A 16,359-nucleotide genomic window follows, 5' to 3' on the forward strand; every position below is an offset into this window, starting at 1 on the left:
CTCAGCTCTGTGGAAGGAAGGGAGGGCTGCTGTAGCATCACCCCAGCTTCTAGTCTGAGCCACTGCAGGCATGTGCTTGTTTTTCTGGGATGTCTGTTTGGTTACAAACCGGTTTATCCTATTTGCAGGTTAGACTAACATGCAAAGATTGAGTCAGTTCAGGCTCAGGCTTTTTGAATGTCTGTCCCTTCCCTAGAGGGTCATAATGCAGCCAATCAGAAAGAGACATGGTTGGAAGCAAAGGTCAGAGTAGAATTGTGAGTCAGTGGATCATTAAGTAGCATGTGGGTCAGGAGGCCAAAGTATGTACAGCAGTCACCCTGGTTACAGGGATCTGGAGCAGGAAGCAGGGATCTAGGTCAGTATCACTAGCCAAGGCATTCAGAGCAGACAGCTGTAGCTGGAGCACATAGGTAATTACCAAACTAAAGCCAGGAATAGGCTTTCAAAGAGGGGTCTGAACAGGGGTCAGGAGCAAAAGGATTCAGGATTAGTAAATCAGGATTAAAAGGGTAAGCAGGTTGAAACAAGCAATGATGCAGAGGAGAGGAAAGTAGGAACCAACAAGCTGGACTCAGGCAACTAGAAACAAAGAGTACTGGGTATTGAAAGGCTGCTGCTTATAGGCAGGCAACCAAGTCCATATAAGCAGCATGCCGACTGGAAGTGATTAGGCCACTAGCAGCCTGGTACACTCAGGTAACTAGGGCCAGTTGGGGCTAGCTAGCTTGTTTGCTTGCCCTTATTCCTGACATAACCTTTATTCTTTAAAATAAGAGTGCTTAATGTTCTTTTAAAATATAATTGTTATTCTTTTGTTCTAGGTCTTGGCCATCTTGTTTTATTGTGTTCACACTTTTTCACTAATTCTGTTTCTCCATTTTCTTCCATTTTCTCACACTCATTCACTCCCCCACCTCCATTTATTTTCTGTCTTCTATTCCAGGCAAAAGCAAGGGATACTGGAAGTACTGGATTTTTTTTTTTTCCCTTTTCAAACACTGGGGAGTAGATCCAAAAGAGGCTCTTTTGTCCCTCCTCTAGGAGGTTGAAGTTGAGGATTTTTCCCTCCATGTTTGTAATGGGCCAGGATTCTCCCTCAATCCTGAGACAGCCCATTGTAGAATTTACCCTGCGAGGAGTGCAGTGGTGTCTGGTAATTCCTCCCAGTGAAAAATGTTTTTGCCTGTAGAGCATTCAAGGCATTCTTAGCTCTCAATGCCAAAACAAGGTGGCCACTGGCTTTAAAATAATGTAGGGCAGCTTCTGGGTGAACTATAAAGAGGCTAAGTCTGCTAGGTTTGGAAAAAATACGTATTTCTTATTAATGAATCACAGAACATTTTTTTTCCCCCACAGCTTTGTCTGGTTGAAGAAGAATTATTCTGTATTATTCCATATTATTTGGGGAGATGCCTTTGCCTCAGATGGGCTTACAATCTTCATTTGTACAATCCATTCATTTGCACAAGTTCATTAGGCTTCCCAAAGCTAGGTTTCCCTCAAATAATGAAATCTATTCCTTCCTCTATAACTGATATGAAAAAGTTAGCAGGTATACTTGTAGTTAGACTTTAGAGTCCACTAATATTTGTCTTAACTGGTCAAGGAAAGAATAACCATTGGTTGCATCTAATAATAAATCTTAAGATGAAAACTACAGAAGTCTTCAAAGGATGCATTAATCAAAAACTCTAACTTCAACTTGATTTTGTATAAGCAAAATGTGTAAACTGTTTTTTTTTTTTTTGCAATATGATTTTGTTTTATGATTCTTACTGTCATTATTGAAATGTGAACCTAACATTTCTATCTATATATGCATCAGGGTGTCCATACTATCATGCTGACACCCTCCTACAATTATCTCTTCTCTTTTATTAATTTATATTATAGTTACAGTTCAAAATTATCTTAAGAGCTTTCTGAGACGGATTGCAACATTAATATTTTAATATTCCTAACTATTGCATAAAAAAAATAAAAATAATTATGTGAGTGATTCACTTTACACTTTGCCTTTGTGTTTCACCAGTTGAAAAGATACAGAGCCAGTGGGACGAAGTTCAGGGACGCCTCCAAAACCGAAGACAGCAATTACATGAAATGTTAAAGGATTCAACACAGTGGCTGGAAGCGAAACAGGAAGCTGAGCAGGTTCTAGAACAAGCCAAAGCCAAGCTTGAGTCGTGGAAGGAGATTTCATACACTGTGGATGCTCTGAAAAAGCAGAATGCCGAACTTAAGGTTATTATTGAAAAAGGAAGATTTGTGTTACAGAAAGAGAATCAAAATATTGAAAATGTTTCTACTTCACCTGAATAAGTTATTAATGAAAAACTTCTCAAAGGTTTGGGTAGTTCAGGCCATGAAAAGTAACCCGAAACCAGGTAGCGTCCCCCTCCAATCACCTTCGCCTCTCCTCTCAACTGTAAAAGTTCAGTTGGTCACTAAATCTGTACTTTACACCGTACCAGTCTCCAAGTTCATTCTTACTATTGGCACTTTAGTTACTTCTTAGCAGTGAGGCTAAAGACTAGATGACCCTGGAGACTAAACTGCCCTTTCACTTGATAGTTTATCACCTAGGGTACAGACAAAAGTGACAATTTTCATCCCATCTGGCCAGAGAAAGCAGTTTATAGCTGTGACCAAACACAAGCGCACAGCTGCAAACAGCTTCCAAAATGGCTGATTGGGTAAAAATCTCACCCCTCGTTGCATGAGGTATCAGGCGAAGACATTTCAAAATGTAGCGTTTTCTGTAACTTGCATTTGCAGGGCTCCTGGTCTGTCACTATTTTCAGAATGGGAAGAGGAAAAGGGAGCCGAGGGAGTTTAATCTGGGTTTATTCAACCCTGCCCTGGTCCGGATGGTGGTGTGGGTGAATTAGAGCCTCTCCGCCATCCCAAGGCTTTAATTCACCCACCCCACCCTTCAGCACCAGCTGGAAAGCCCCAAGAACAAGTTCCCTCTGCTGCCTTCCCCCCTCCCATTCTGAAAACAATGAGCATTGGCAGAGAGCTGTGGCTGTTGCTAGGGGAAACCGGCTGCATGCTCCCAGCTGGCAGCTAGATTCTGCTCCCCCTGGAGCCAGCAGCGAACTTCTGTTTTTGGTCTGGGGTAACACTGCAACTCAGAACACTTTGCAGACGTTGTTCGGAGTTACAATTGGGAGCTGCACTTCTGTGTGGACCCTTATTTGCCATTTGTCAGCCGACACACTGGTACAGCAGAGTGGGAAATCTTGGGTGCCTATAGACGTGCTCTTTCATGTTCTAATTAGAATGCTCCAGTGTCACCTCACTGTCATGTGCATTAAGCCCCCGTGGATTTCAAAATGGTCATGGGGGCACTTTATCTATACTTTCTTGAATGAGCTTTAGATAAAGCATCCCATGGCCATTTTGAAATATGCAGGGGCTTAAAACATATGACGATGAGCTCTTTTTAATTAAAATGGCTGTCCAGGAACTTCCCTGATTAAAATGTTCCTTGCCCCCCCCTTGAGCATATGTATAGGCAATCCTTGTGCTACTCCTTAAGGATGTCTTAGAAGCTACTAACTCTGTATTAGTTGCCCCAAAGTAATAAGTGCATGTAAATTATTTAGCAAAAATCAGCTGCATTGGTTTTGCCATCAAATAAACTCAGGCCAACTCCTGGCAAGGATATGGGTTTCCATGGAGAACAGCCTGAGCAGCAGTGGTAGGGCACGCTCCTGGGTAGGAAGCTACTTTGGGGTTGGTGCCAGGGCTAGGATCTTGCAGTGATGACAGTGTGGTCCGGAGCTGGGGCAGATCCATGATCTGCTGCCTGCACACCCCTGCCTGCTGCTCCTGGGGTCTCCATGCAAACTGGCTGAAGCGATGCGGGCAGCAGCTGGGAAATGGAGTCCAGCTGCCAGCCAGACCTGCCATTTGTCCACCCTTGTTACAACACATGGTCTTCAACTCTGTTTTTTGCCTCAGTATGTCCAGCACATATGAATTTACCCTGAGACAGAATACCTAGTTTGATTAGCGGTGAAACCAAACTGTGCTGTACTTGTTAGGATGAGAAGCAACATTTGTTTTGTTTTGTTTTTTTAATGTCATTTAGCTTTGAGCTGTAAGAGAGAGCCTTATTGGTTCTAGTGACATACCGTATAATTAAAAATAAGGAACATTGACTCAAACTGGTAATATCTAACTTTCTGGTAAGCAACACAGTCAACCAACCTTTTAATCCATGCCTTCAATGCACATAAATGCAAGACTACTTTCCAGAGCTGCTAGCTACCACCTTATCATCAACACTAACGTCTATCATTTTTAATGAGTTTCCACCATCCTTTAAAGTATATACCAAAACTGCCCTCTAATTTGCCCGGTGCATGTATAAAAACAGTACAAATCCTTTGGTTTCTTTTTGTCTTAAAGCTAGGAACTGGAAAAGCTTTCTCATTGGATTCTACCTGATGGGTTTGGAAAGGATGGATTATTGCAAATAAGGACAGTCACTCATTAATGTACTGGAAAGAGTTAGAGATTGTGTATCCCACTTCCATTCAGCAGATGAGACGCATTTGTCATTGTCTCTGAGCTAGAATGCTGGCTTCTGCCTGCAGTGTTTGGTTTTATAAACTACCTCAACAACATAAGCTTCTATGAAAAGGTTCAAGTTCTTTAAAACAGGTAATCGTGAATCAAGTAGGAACAGACTCTCAAATCAATTCTTCTTAAAAATATTTTGCATTTCAAATGCAAAGTACATTAGCAACTAAGACTGGTGCTGAAACAGATGTTGCATAAATGAATGTGCCAGATTTTCATTTCTTATGAGGATGCAAAATTATATTCTGGGCCTCAAAAAACTGCCCCAGTAAAAGCCGAGTAAAAAACTACATATTTTCATGAAAAAGTGTTTGATTATATGAAGTTTGGTTTAAAAAAGGGAGAAAAATGATTGAAAAAATGTAAATGAGAAGACTGTATGGGTTAATACACAGACAGCTAAAAAAAATAAATAACTTTGCACCTTGAACCCGAAAGGTACTGACATAGTGACATATTATAATTTTTTATGGAAAACAGCCATATTATCAAACACAGCCAGACTCTTACTTTGTTTGGTCCACGTGGTGATAGATTGTCTATTGTCCTACAGCTTCAGGGACCCAATCACTGTAAGTTACTTTCATTTGTTTAGTTTTGATAGCCCTTGCTCTTTGCACAAGCCAAAAAGAATTCACCTCTGGCTGAAAGAGAGTCTCTCTTTAATATTTTTTTTCCCCAGGCTTCTGATGAGAAATCTCTTTGTCTGCCTTGTGATTCCTATTGTGTCAAATCCTGCATAAAAGCTTCTCAGATGTGACTGTATTAGCTGTTTTGTGCTTGGCTGAGATAAATGTACATGAATTCAAAAGAAAACTGAAATCTTGTTTGAGCTTAGTTGATTTAGGTTTCTTTTATACAATAGCTTCTGAATTGAAAGATCTAGAAATAAATTGGCCCGACAAAATGCATTAAGTTATCCGTGCCCTGGCATACATGGGTGTTTTGATGTCCTGTCCCTAAATATTCTGAATATGTATGATTCCTCTTTTGTGTTTTAAGTTTTAGTTGGTTTGATATTACTTGTGTTGAGCAAAATTCAAAAAGCCTCTTCTGTTCATTTATACATGAGGAAAGATACTGCCAAACTTGGGACACAGCCAAAACCCTGCAGACACACATACTGCACGCATCCACTCTGTTCTATGAAGAGATGTAGTGTTAAGGAATACAGGCATTTAGGCAGCAAGAATCCCTTAACCTAGTTGTCCTGTGTGTGCTGTGTTTTATGCATGATCCAAAGCATGCTGAAGTCAATTGAGATCGCCTGTAATGCCAGTAGGTTGGTACAAATTATTCCTGTGAAGACCAAAAATAATCAGCAAGTCCTTAGTAACACCATCACCTTTGTCAAGCCAATGTAAAACAAAAATCTGTAACTGGTCCCAATGATTTTGATGACTTAAGGCTTTCTGATTTCATTTACTTAAGAGTTAAATTTAGTCCAGGACTCATTTACTTAAAATTAATGTAATTTTAATTTTAAATCTCTGCAAAAAATATCCCGGGAGCCAAGTAAAAGCATGGAGGGGCCAGAAATGCCATAATATCACTGAGAGTCTGCTTTTCCACTGGAATTTACAGTAATAATCCTGTTCTCTATTATTTTTTCTATGATGACTACTATTAGTGTAGCAGACTAAGTTAAGAAATTACTTATAAAGGACAAAAAATGTCTGAAAGAATGACTATAGATTCAGTTCAGTGGCAAAGATTCAGCCAGATTTATCGTCTACAAGCACAGCCCTAACACAATTTGACCTAATAAGCACATCAGACCATGCTAAGGCATTTGTACCTGTGACAAGACAGTCAGCACAACCTTACACAGGCTCTCCAAGACTGCTACAAAGTTTCTTTGCTTTCCAATTGTCCTTGTATACAATGATCCAAACAAGTTATGTATTGCATTTCATCTATATATTGAACATTAGAAACCATCCCGTTCTGTGGGCTTGTTGTACGCTCTGACCTGGGTGTTCCTGTTCCAGCCTTATCATCCTGGTACTGGATTTATCCTACCTTGTACCACCATCCTCTCCCTCCCATTTCTTGGCATGTAAGCCAAGTTCTGTTTATGTGAGGACTTTGTGTATCAGTCAGGTTTGCTGGTGAGGCCTACTGTGGCCAATGTTTTAGCAAAGCCTTTGTGTAAACAGCATATGTTGATCAGTGATCGGGGCATACCCAGTTCACAGCAAACATGAATAAATTGGAGACATTCCTGAAAAGGGCCATGAGAATCATTAAAGAACTGGAAAACATGGGGGTCATGGAAGACTCCAGGAATTCAACCTGGTGAGCTTGAGCAGGTTACAGTATAACTTGATTATAGGTCCTTAGAGAATAAATTAATAATTGCAGACAAGGTGTTACAAATTCCAGTGACCACAGAAGGTAGACAGATTCAGATTACAAATCAGTCATAAATTGTTAACAACATATATAATTAGCTTTCCAAGAGTTCTGGTGGATATTCCACTAGTGGAAATTATTAAATGAAATTTGGACGTTTAATAAAGACACTGTCCAGTTCAGGCAAGAATTAATGCAGAGAAGTCGTATGATCTGTGTTAAGAGGAGGTCAGTCTAGAACACTCTAGATGATTAGTGGTCCCTTCAGGCAGGCCCTATAATCTATTATTTTGGTAAGAATGATATCTGTCAGTACATTCTGTGCTATATTTTAAAATTAATAATGAAAAAGGACCAACAGCCCATTTACTTTCTTCTTCTTTTTTATAAAAATAGGGCATATACAGTGCCATATAGATAAACCACAACTGTTACTCTCTTTCTGAGATTTTTTTAAAGTTAAAGAAAAAAAAACATATCTGAGCTACAGCTTTCTCTCTGGGCCCCTGTTTGGTTCAGTAGAACATAATCTTCTACTGTCCTGAATCAGTTGGGCTAAGTACAGAGTCAAAAAGCCCCGGGCTGAATCCATTCAAACTTTGCATTCTGTGCGGAGTCTATTAATCCATTCTATACTGTTCTAAACTGCACAGATTAAACCAATAAGCATGTGAACTAATGTCCATTTTTTAAACCAGCAAGACAGCCAGACCCCTACCATGGCCCATACCAGGAGCTGGGGGGCAATAGAGCATACCTCCCAGCCTGCTGGCCATTGCCAAAGATACACAAATACAGTTCAAATACAGCTATCTGGCTGAGGAAGGGGTGGGACTGGGGCGATCTTAGTCCAGCTGTGGTGGGGTGAGAAGCCCCTGCTCCACATGCATGCCAGACAGACCCCAGCTGGGGGTCTGGGGCTGAGCCAGGGGTGCTTCCCTGCCACTGCAAATACCATATGTATACCAGTGTACCTACACTGAACTACATTAGGACTATGTGCACAATGCTCCATGCTAATTCTGGTACAACAGTGGACTATTTTTAAAAAGGTATCTACAGCAGTATATAAAGTGGGGGAAAAAAACCATATGAGGAAAATGTAAACCTTTTTAAGAACCAAATATATGATGAAAGTAATCCAAAGAAAGTATAAGAAGATGGTAATTTATGGAAATTTAGATTATATAAACATTTGCTATAGGAATTTGCATGGCCCAAATTGAATGGTGCTGTATATATGTATTGCTATAGTTGAGTTGCTATGTATAGTAATCTTATTCCTCTGGGTGACGCATGGATAGAATGAAAACCCATCTCATTTCCTTTTTTATTTTTAATTAAGGATCCTTAATTACCCAGACTTTCCAACTAATAACACAGCAACTAGTATCTTCTAATTAAAAAAAAATTTAAAATATACATAAGCAGCATGATGAATGCACATCTCTAATTCTTTAAGCCTTTTAATAAAGTCAGCAAATTCCAGAGATGATACAGATAGAACAAAGAGAACTCCTTATAAAATATCATAATGAAATTTAAGGTAATGGAGGTACTTTGAGTCCCTTTTCTAACATATTCCAAAGTAGCTGAATGAAAAGGGGACATGGAAGAAGTTAAGAAAGAAAGAAAGTGTATGCCATTAATTTAATTATTAAAAAAATACTACACCAAGTCAGGATAAAAAATAAGAATATTCTAATAGGCTTGGATGATAAAACCTTCAACACAACACTTTACACTATGTGAGAAGGACTGAGCAGAAGAAGTGCATGCTTCAGAGTTGCTAGAAAGAGTAAATGACCATTTCCAGGACACTGAAATATGCAAATCGTTTCCTCAGATAGGGCTCCCTATATTTTTCACTTTTTTCTGAATGGTATTGTTGCTTAGTAATGTCAGGGACTTCATAGATTAGACTTAAAGTTAATGGCAAAAGGTAGCATTTGGGGTAATGGGTTTGTCAGTATTTTCATTATTAAACCAACTTACGAGGTGTTTTTTGGTTAATTTAAATTCACATGGGACTGGAAGAAAGGTACAGATTTACAGGCCACTAGTCTACAGTGTGGACAGAGCTTTTTTACTACTTCTGTATCTTTAAATCACTGTAAATTATTCACCTACAATACTTTTGTGGTTGAAATATTACAGCTATGTAGATAACATTAAAAATAATTCCAGCAGAACAGAGTATGACAATGGGAGAGAGAAAGAAAGAGAGAATAAGGACATTATGCAATATGTAGACAGGGAAGAGCTAAAGTATGGCCAGGCCACACTTTATATGGGGAGTTGTTGCAAATAGTATTAATTAGCCTGAACTTGAGCTCAGGAAATAAAGCCTCCAAAATAGTAATGATAATAATCAATCCTTCACATACCAGCCACAACAGTTTGTTCAGGGAATGCAGTCAGGTTGCTACCTTTCTGATCTTTAAAGATGCATCTCTAGTAGGGTGCAATAAGAGCCAAATTGGTTTCTCAGCTGCTCACTGCTCTGAAATTCAGGGCTCCTACAAATGGAAAAAAGAATATGCATCTCTTATTTCCATGGATTTTAAAATCCTATAGTCCCTTTTGAACCTTAAATATTAGAAGATTCTCAGGAAGTCCCACCTTGCAATTCCTTCTTTCCAATCAGAGGGACTGTGCTCTAGCAGTATTAAAGCAGGCAGGAGAATCTAGAGCTCTTTATGGAGGTGAAAGAAACCAGCTTCATGAGGTTAATATGTGAAAGGTCATCTTAATAGCAGCTCAATGGGCTAGCTTTGTTAAGGCACACCAGTTTCCATAGCAAGCAGCAAGGCATGATGTGGCTTGTGTCTGGCTACCTTTGACTTCCACAGCCTGATTGATTAGGTACTCATTTACCACTGGGTCAAGTAGGGGCAGCGTTCAGCATAAATCCAGAATAAGGTTAAAGCTCATATGGCTGGATCTGTATCAAAATAATTTTACTACATTCTACAATACTCCTTAGCCCAAGTAGGGACGTCTTTTGAAGGTTGATGAGAATTTCAAAACCATTATAACTTTATCTTTAATCTGCAAACTTTATGAGGTGAGCATGTTATTGCACTCCGTGCTTAAGTTGTCTGTTGTACTTGACATTCAGTCTTTGCCATCAGGGATAAATCTTGACTTCATTTCTTACTTGTGATTAGTTTTATGTGAAGACTTCATTAGCTAAATCAAAACCAGCCTTTACCATGAACATCACTTTGTGGTGGGGAGGGAAAGGAAAATTGACATTTATAGAGATTTTTTCCTATTAAAGCACAAAACTTTATGATAGAAAGTCATACCTCACTCTTTATTTTCTGAGGGGTGGGAACTTTCTAAATTATGTAGCCAACCACTGTTTCTGGTAATCATTTCTTTGTGAATTTTTGTGGAAAAGCGTAACAAGCCTTTTTACTTGCATTTTCACAACTTGTGGATTTGTCAAAAACTAAGAGCTTATCTCCTGGATAGTAACTGCTCTTTGATTTTCATTGTTTTATTTTTTTGTTTTACTTATTACACAAGATGGAGGCAGGGGTTTTCCCAGGAGTTTCCTTAGACAAACAGGGAAGATGTATAAAATTTGTTTCATCTTTGCAACAGATATTAGATTCCCCCTTTTTAGCGGCTGGTAATGTTTTTGGACAGAGTGCCAAAAACACCCCCAAACTCTGCTTGTAAGATGTTGGCATGCCAGGGGCAGATGGCAGGGGAGCCACAAGAGGCCTGATTCTTGCTGTGGCAGTGCAGCCCCGGTCCCTTTCCTGCCGTCCGCACCAAGATGTGCATGGCAAGCAAAATGTCTTCACGTGCCACACTCTGACACATCCCTGATCTAGATCTATATTAAAGGTTAAAAAACCCTGGAGCAAATATTACATTTTTATAATGCTTTTTATAATTATTTCCAGAAAAAGCAGGGAAAGGTAGTTAATCAACATTATAATAATGCCCTGTTAAATTTACCCAGTACATTAGTTTGCTATATGCATGTTTAGTTCTGTTCCAGTAGATGGCACTAATTACATAAACAATTCACTAAGTTAATAAAATGAAAAAAAAAGTGAACAAATGTACTGTTTGTCCAAGCCTTGGTGTATGTCACAGTGTAACAAATTAGACATGACAGTACATTATTTTACTATATTTTTTCCCATTTCCCAGCATAATTCACCATCACAAAGACAAAAATAGTCAAAAGGCACAATAATGTATATACCTATTTAACTCTGAAAAAGAGAATGATCAAGATTCTGATCACTGGTTTAACAATTTCAGCTGCCACATTTTATTTGGAACTGAAGATTTTGGTTGTTAGCTCCGTCAGACACTTTTCCGTAGTACTGCAGTCTTATATCCCATAACTAAAAATACATTCTAACCCTAGCAGTCAGAAGATCTGAGGGGGAAAAAATGTTTCAGTTATTGCTAGGAGTCAGAAGATCCTCTTTGAAGATTTTAAAGTTTTTAACTACTTTCCTAAAGTTTATTGTATATTCATTTTTAAAAGTAACCTGTGATTTATTTATTTGTTTTCTTTTTTTTCCAGCAATTTTCTAAAGAGTTGCGGCAGTGGCAAATAAATGTGGATGTAGCAAATGACATGGCACTTAAGTTGCTCCGTGATTATTCAACAGATGACACCAGAAAAGTACAACTGGTAACAGATAACATTAATACCACTTGGGCTACCATTAATAAAAGGTATGATACCATTTCTAGTGCTATAACAGTTATTATTCTTTACTGAACTGCCTTGTTGGACTTGGCTCATATTTAATTAATGTTAAGATAAAGGTGGTGAAACTGAAGCATTGTGGGAGAGTTGGGGGATCTGCTCAACCCCAGTTATTTTCTGTTTCTCTCTAGAATACTGCAATATGGGGAATCCCTATTTTAAATGAAGTGTTATCTCTTGCCAGTTTTAACCTGCTATTACTCATTAACCACACTGTTAAACAATGTTAATTAATACCGGAAGTTTAAAAATCAGATAGCAGAGGCAATGGCAGTGTTCAGGTTGGTGACAGTTGCTGTATTGATAGAGATGGCAATGGTAGCAGCTGTTGTTTTTGTGCACTTCTATTCATGCTACTAATTTAACTTACTGTGTGTCCCAAAAACTTTGAGAGGTACTTAAGCAGTTTAGTTTCTAAGTATTATCTCTGTATCTTAATTTCCATACTATTGTCATCAGTGCCATAAATTGAACACGAAAATTACAGACTCATCCTACTGATATATTGTTCACAGTGGAAACATTATACTATATCTATGAGAAAAATCTACATAGCCAGGGACTTTTCAGATTAGATTCTTGATGAAAGCATTCTCGATTAAATTTTGTAGTTCAGTGCTTGGTTTAGATAGCAATTCATTACCAAAAGCTATTTTTTATAGTCTGTCAGCAAACTGTGAATCATCCCATGTAGAATCTGTACAGAAGAATTTGCAGAGTAAAAATGACTTTACTTAAAGCAATAAAATAGCTTTATATTCTTGTACATTAAATGAGATACATAAAAAATTAAGTTGAAGTTACTTTAATCTCTTTGGTAGCTTGAATTAAGTTTTATAGCTCCCAATCAAATCCAGAACTGAATGAGTTTTTTAAAATGTTTTTAATTAAAGTTTATGAACAAGGTCAGAAAAGGCAACTTAGTTAAATATGCAACAAATTCAGGAAATTTGTTTGCATAGTGAAAGTTACTTAAATCAGTAGTGACTGCTAAAGTTCATTTCCATTTTCTTTTTACTGATTTTTAGAAATTAATTTGATATTCTTATGCCTATACACCATGTCAGTTTTAACAACATTTCTGTCTTAAGCAGTAATACTAACTTTAGGTCTGATTTAAAAACAAAATGCTATGCTGACCTCATCCTCTAAAGGTAGCATTATAAGCCTGAGACTGAATCAATTTGATCTTCACAGACTGTACTGTATGCAGTTTAGACTACTGATAAGCAAGTGAACAGGCTTTTGATTTTGGGAATGCAGCCACATGCCTGCAGTGGCCCAGGGCAAAAGCTGGGGGGCACTAGAGCATGCCACCCTGTTTGGCTGAAGAAGACGGCTTGGGCCAAGGATAGCCCACCCACCCTGTGAGACGGGGCTTGTGGGGGGAAATGCAAAGCATCCTGGGATGCTGAGGGACTGTGAATTAACTTGAATCTAGAGGGGGACAGAAGTTCAATAAACTGATTTAACCTAAATCAGTAAAGTCCGATACCGCATCCATCCAGGTTTATCTTAGACCAGTTTTGGCCATTTTGAAAGTGGTTTATGTTCACTGAACTTCTGTTATATTACAGATTTGAACCAGCTTCCAATCACTTATACTAGTTTATGTGTAATTTCTGTCCCTATCCCTAAAGGTCTCATTAGTGAGAAACACTGCAGCTAAGCTCTAAACTGTAAATTAAATAACTTTTCTATTGATAATTTGTTCTTATTAGAAATGTATCCACCTTCTTGAAAAGTGGCATAAATTGATACCTGTGTTATGAAAAACCTGTAAAATAGTTTGGGACTAGATGAGAAGGGCTGGATATCTGAGTTTAGATTCACAGGAGGAGGAAAAAATAGTAATTTGAGAGGAAGACAATGGAAGAATTTCAGGGGATTGTCTCAGCATCCATAAAATAAAAAATAAACAGTTCCCATTTGTGGCAGGTTTGTGATTTTGATTTCAAACTAGATCCAAATCTAAATAAGATATAGCCACAAATACTTTGCTTAAAACAAAACAAAACAACCTGTAAAGACTGGCATGTCTTGTGCTTGAGCACAGACTATGGTGATATACAGCAAAAGGTAGTACAGAATGATGCTTATTATTATCAAACAGAGTTTTGTGTTAGGAATATATTAATCATTGTGGTCTGAGCACTGCATGGATTTCTTGATGGTTTCTGAACTATTTCCAAGTGTTGCTTTTAGCTTATAACATCCTAAATAACTTTGTATTTGAGACTTCTACTTTCCCAATATAGGATACCCAAGGTTAACTCAGAGAGCATGTTATTAGAAAACTATCTATCTATTCACGCTTGTGAATTTGTATATGCTATCACAGCACACACACACACACACACACACACACACACAGAGAGTAGCATATGCATACAAATTTGGTACATATATATAGTGTATCAGTGTATATCCATATAAATTCACAAGTGTGGGGACAGTGGTAGAATTGTCATTGCTCCACCATGCGGAGGTCAGCAGAATACTAAGAAGTTTCAAATCATAAGCTCTTCAAAATAGAGACCAAGATGTGTAGGCTCCTGTACAGCTATGTGCAGCTGAAAGCTCAGACTCTAGGTAAGTTCTTACATTAAAACATCCTCCTTTGTTAGGAGAAAAGTGCTTAAGTTACATAGCTGACACCTGCTAAAGTGTCAGAGGAAGGGTAGAACTAAGTCTGGACAGGCCACTTTAAATCTGATATTTCCTAGTTTGTGAGTGATTGACTTGGCAAGCTAAATGCTTTCCATTTAAGTTGATATCTTGTATGCAATTTCCTGTTTCCTTAAAAAAAAGAAAAGGCAAATTATTGTCTGTACAACTGCAATGCTGTTGTAATGGTATATTAAGCTTCAAGACACCGGAGTCAGTTTGGGCATATGCTCAAAATGTACTCTTGTGAGCTGCACTGCTGGTTAGGATCCTGTGGTTCCAGCTGGTTAGTTTGTCAGGCATAGCTCCCTTTCATTTGAACTAATATGTTAGCATCCATCTGTGTGGCTGCCTGGCTTGCTGTCTTTCTCTCTCTCTCAGTAGTCTGCTGGAGTCTACAGACTCAAAAAAAGGTAGCATTTTTAGTCTGTGGGCCAGAGTGACTCAGCTTGGGTTAGAGTGAGCAGCCAAACACCAAGACCCACAGCAGCACAGGGAAACCTACAGTCTGCAGGCCAGATCAAATAGCTCTGTGAGCCGGATACGGCCCGTGGACCATAGCTTTCTGACCCCTGCCCTAGAATCAGGGTTACTGACGAAGCAGAATGGACTGTATCTACTGTTACATCAGTTTGTGTGTATCCTATCTGATGGTTTTTTCCACCAGTTACTCTAAATAAATTCAGAATCTAGTTTAATTGAATAAGTGTGATTTTTGAATGTTGATAGAACCTTAGGTGACCCAAATATAAGGGTGGTTTTTGCTCTGTCTGTGAAAAGATTATGGTATCTGTGCATAGTATCTGCACACACTGTCTACAGACCCCAAGACTGCTTGGGCTTCCAGTCTAAACATGGAAGAACTGAATTAATAATTTGGTCCTTATTCACCCTCAACCATCCCTTGAACTCAGGACAAAAGCAGCATGGAGAATTCTCTGGCCCTGAGGTCTCTCCACAGTGCTGCTGTGGCATGTCTTCTTTTGGTGGCAGGGAAGACTAGCTAAGGGAGGTGAAATCTCTGTCAGCAAGAGGCAAGAACCAGTGTACAAGTAGGAGGCTGGCTCTAAGATCGATTTTATATATTTCATAGACATCAGGGCTGGAAGGGACCTCGGGAGATCATCGAGTCCAGCCCCCTGCCCAAAGGGCAGGAAGTCAGCTGGGGTCATAGGATCCCAGCAAGATAAGCATCCAATTTACTCTTGAAGGTGTTCAATGTAGGTGCTTGAACCACCTCCGCTGGCAGACTGTTCCAGACCTTGGGAAATTCTTCCTTATGTCCAGCTTGAAACGGTCTTGCAGGAGTTTGTGACCATTCGACCTAGTCATCCCTTGGGGCGCTCTGGTGAACAAACGTTCCCCCAGATCCTGGTGGTCACCCCTGATAAACTCATAGGTGGCCATCAGATCACCCCTGAGCCTGCGCTTTTCCAGGCTAAAGAGTGCCATGGCTCTCAGCCTATCATCATAAGATCTGTTTTCCTGACCTCTGATCATGCGCGTGGCTCTCCTCTGGACTCTCTCAAGCTTCTCCACATCCTTTTTGAATTGTGGAGCCCAAAACTGGATGCAGTACTCCAGCTGCAGCCTCACCAAGGCCGAGTACAAGGGGAGAATGACGTCCCGGGATTTGCTCGAGAAGCATCTATGGATGCACGCCAGCGCTTTGGTCGCTTTATTAGCTGCAGCATCACATTGCAGGCTCATGTTCATCTTGTGGTCAATGATGACCCCCAAGTCTCTTTCTTCTGTAGTGCTATCCAACGTAGCACTGCCAAGCCTATAAGGATGCTGCAGGTTTTTCCTCCCAAGGTGGAGAACCTTGCATTTTTTGGTGTTAAACACCATCAGGTTCTCGTCCGCCCATTTGCTGAGCTTGTCCAGGTCAGCCTGCATCACCCGCCTATCTTCTGGCATGGATACTTTGCCCCAAAGTTTGGTGTCATCGGCGAACTTGGCCAGTCCACTCCTGACTCCAATGTCCACATCAT

The 16,359-nt window shown here is 39.4% G+C and overlaps 1 protein-coding gene across 7 annotated transcripts in view; it reads left to right on the top strand.

Moving 5' to 3' along the window:
- DMD (dystrophin) overlaps positions 1-16,359 on the top strand; it is a 2,140,576-nt gene that overhangs the window by 1,676,773 nt on the left and 447,444 nt on the right. For all 7 annotated transcript variants that reach the window (XM_090061814.1, XM_090061802.1, XM_090061811.1 and 4 more), the window contains 2 exons: positions 2,036-2,247; positions 11,510-11,664. In XM_090061814.1, coding sequence (XP_089917940.1) covers positions 2,036-2,247; positions 11,510-11,664 — 367 coding nt within the window. The remainder of the gene's footprint in view (positions 1-2,035; positions 2,248-11,509; positions 11,665-16,359) is intronic.

Source organism: Crocodylus siamensis, chromosome 1 (genome assembly GCF_052110815.1).
Source record: "Crocodylus siamensis isolate JL-2025a chromosome 1, ASM5211081v1, whole genome shotgun sequence".
In the NCBI taxonomy this organism is placed as follows: domain Eukaryota; kingdom Metazoa; phylum Chordata; order Crocodylia; family Crocodylidae; genus Crocodylus; species Crocodylus siamensis.